The sequence below is a fragment of the Corvus brachyrhynchos genome, unplaced genomic scaffold (assembly GCF_000691975.1).
Source record: "Corvus brachyrhynchos isolate BGI_N302 unplaced genomic scaffold, ASM69197v1 scaffold212, whole genome shotgun sequence".
Lineage (NCBI taxonomy): Eukaryota > Metazoa > Chordata > Aves > Passeriformes > Corvidae > Corvus > Corvus brachyrhynchos.
In genome coordinates, this window is record NW_008236768.1 from 154647 (window position 1) to 155872 (window position 1226).

Genomic DNA, 1226 nt, shown 5'->3' on the forward strand with positions numbered 1-1226 from the left:
TTTGGGAAGTGGGGAGAGCTGTGGGACCCACATGGAGCAGGGATTTGGGATGTGGGATTTCGGATGTGGGATTTGGGATGTGGGATTTGGGATGTGGGGAGAGCTGTGGGACCCACATGGAGCAGGGATTTGGGATGTGGGATTTGGGATGTGGGGAGAGCTGTGGGACCCACCCAGAGCAGGGATTTGGGATTTTGGGGGGAATTTGTGGGACCCACCCAGAGCAGGGATTTGGGATCTGGGGGATCTGCATGCCCTTCATGGAGCAGGGATTTGGGATCTGGAGGACCTGCAGGCCCTGCACGGAGCAGGGATTTGGGATCTGGGATTTGGGATCTGGAGGGTCTGTGGGCCCCGCATGGAACAGGGATTTGGGACTTGGGATCTGGAGGACCTGCGGGCCCCGCTTAGAGCAGGGATTTGGGATTTGGGATTTGGGATCTGGAGGACCTGCGGGCCCCGCTTAGAGCAGGGATTTGGGATTTGGGATCTGGAGGACCTGCGGGCCCCGCTTAGAGCAGGGATTTGGGATTTGGGGTTTGGGATCTGAAGGACCTGCGGGCCCCTCATGGAGCCTCCCGTGTCTCTGCAGTGTTCGTGGTGTTCTCCTTCGTGTCGGCCGTGGATCTGATCATCGCGCTGGAGGAGGACGGGCTCGTCTCGGGCTTCACGGAGCTCTACGTGCGAGAGGTACCGACCCCACACACCCCACACGGGGCTCCTGCACCCCCGGACCCCCGTGTGACCCGCTGTCCCTATCCCCGGTGTGACCCCCCCGGTGTGACCCGGTGTCCCCTCCCCGCTGTCCCCACTCCCGGTGTGACCCTCCCGGTGCCCCCACTCCCGGTGTCCCTCCTCCCGGTGTGACCCTCCCGGTGCCCCCACTCCCGGTGTCCCTCCTCCCGGTGTGACCCTCCCGGTGCCCCCACTCCCGGTGTCCCTCCTCCCGGTGTGACCCTCCCGGTGCCCCCACTCCCGGTGTCCCTCCTCCCGGTGTGACCCTCCCGGTGCCCCCACTCCCGGTGTCCCTCCTCCCGGTGTGACCCTCCCGGTGCCCCCACTCCCGGTGTCCCCACTCCCGGTGTGACCCCCCCCGGTATAACCTGGTGTCCCCTCTCCCTGTGTGACCCCTTCCCCCGGTGTCCCCGCTCCCGGTGTCCCCCACCTCGGTGTGACCCGGTGTCCCCTCCCCATGTCCCCACTCCCGGTGTGACCCTCCCGGTGTC

At 65.7% G+C, this 1226-nt stretch overlaps 1 protein-coding gene across 1 annotated transcript in view; it reads left to right on the forward strand.

Moving 5' to 3' along the window:
• TM6SF2 (transmembrane 6 superfamily member 2) overlaps positions 1-1226 on the forward strand; it is an 8865-nt gene that overhangs the window by 897 nt on the left and 6742 nt on the right. The window contains exons 2-3 of the mRNA XM_017727505.1: positions 270-343; positions 517-690. Of these exons, the coding sequence (XP_017582994.1) occupies positions 270-343; positions 517-690 (248 nt within the window). The remainder of the gene's footprint in view (positions 1-269; positions 344-516; positions 691-1226) is intronic.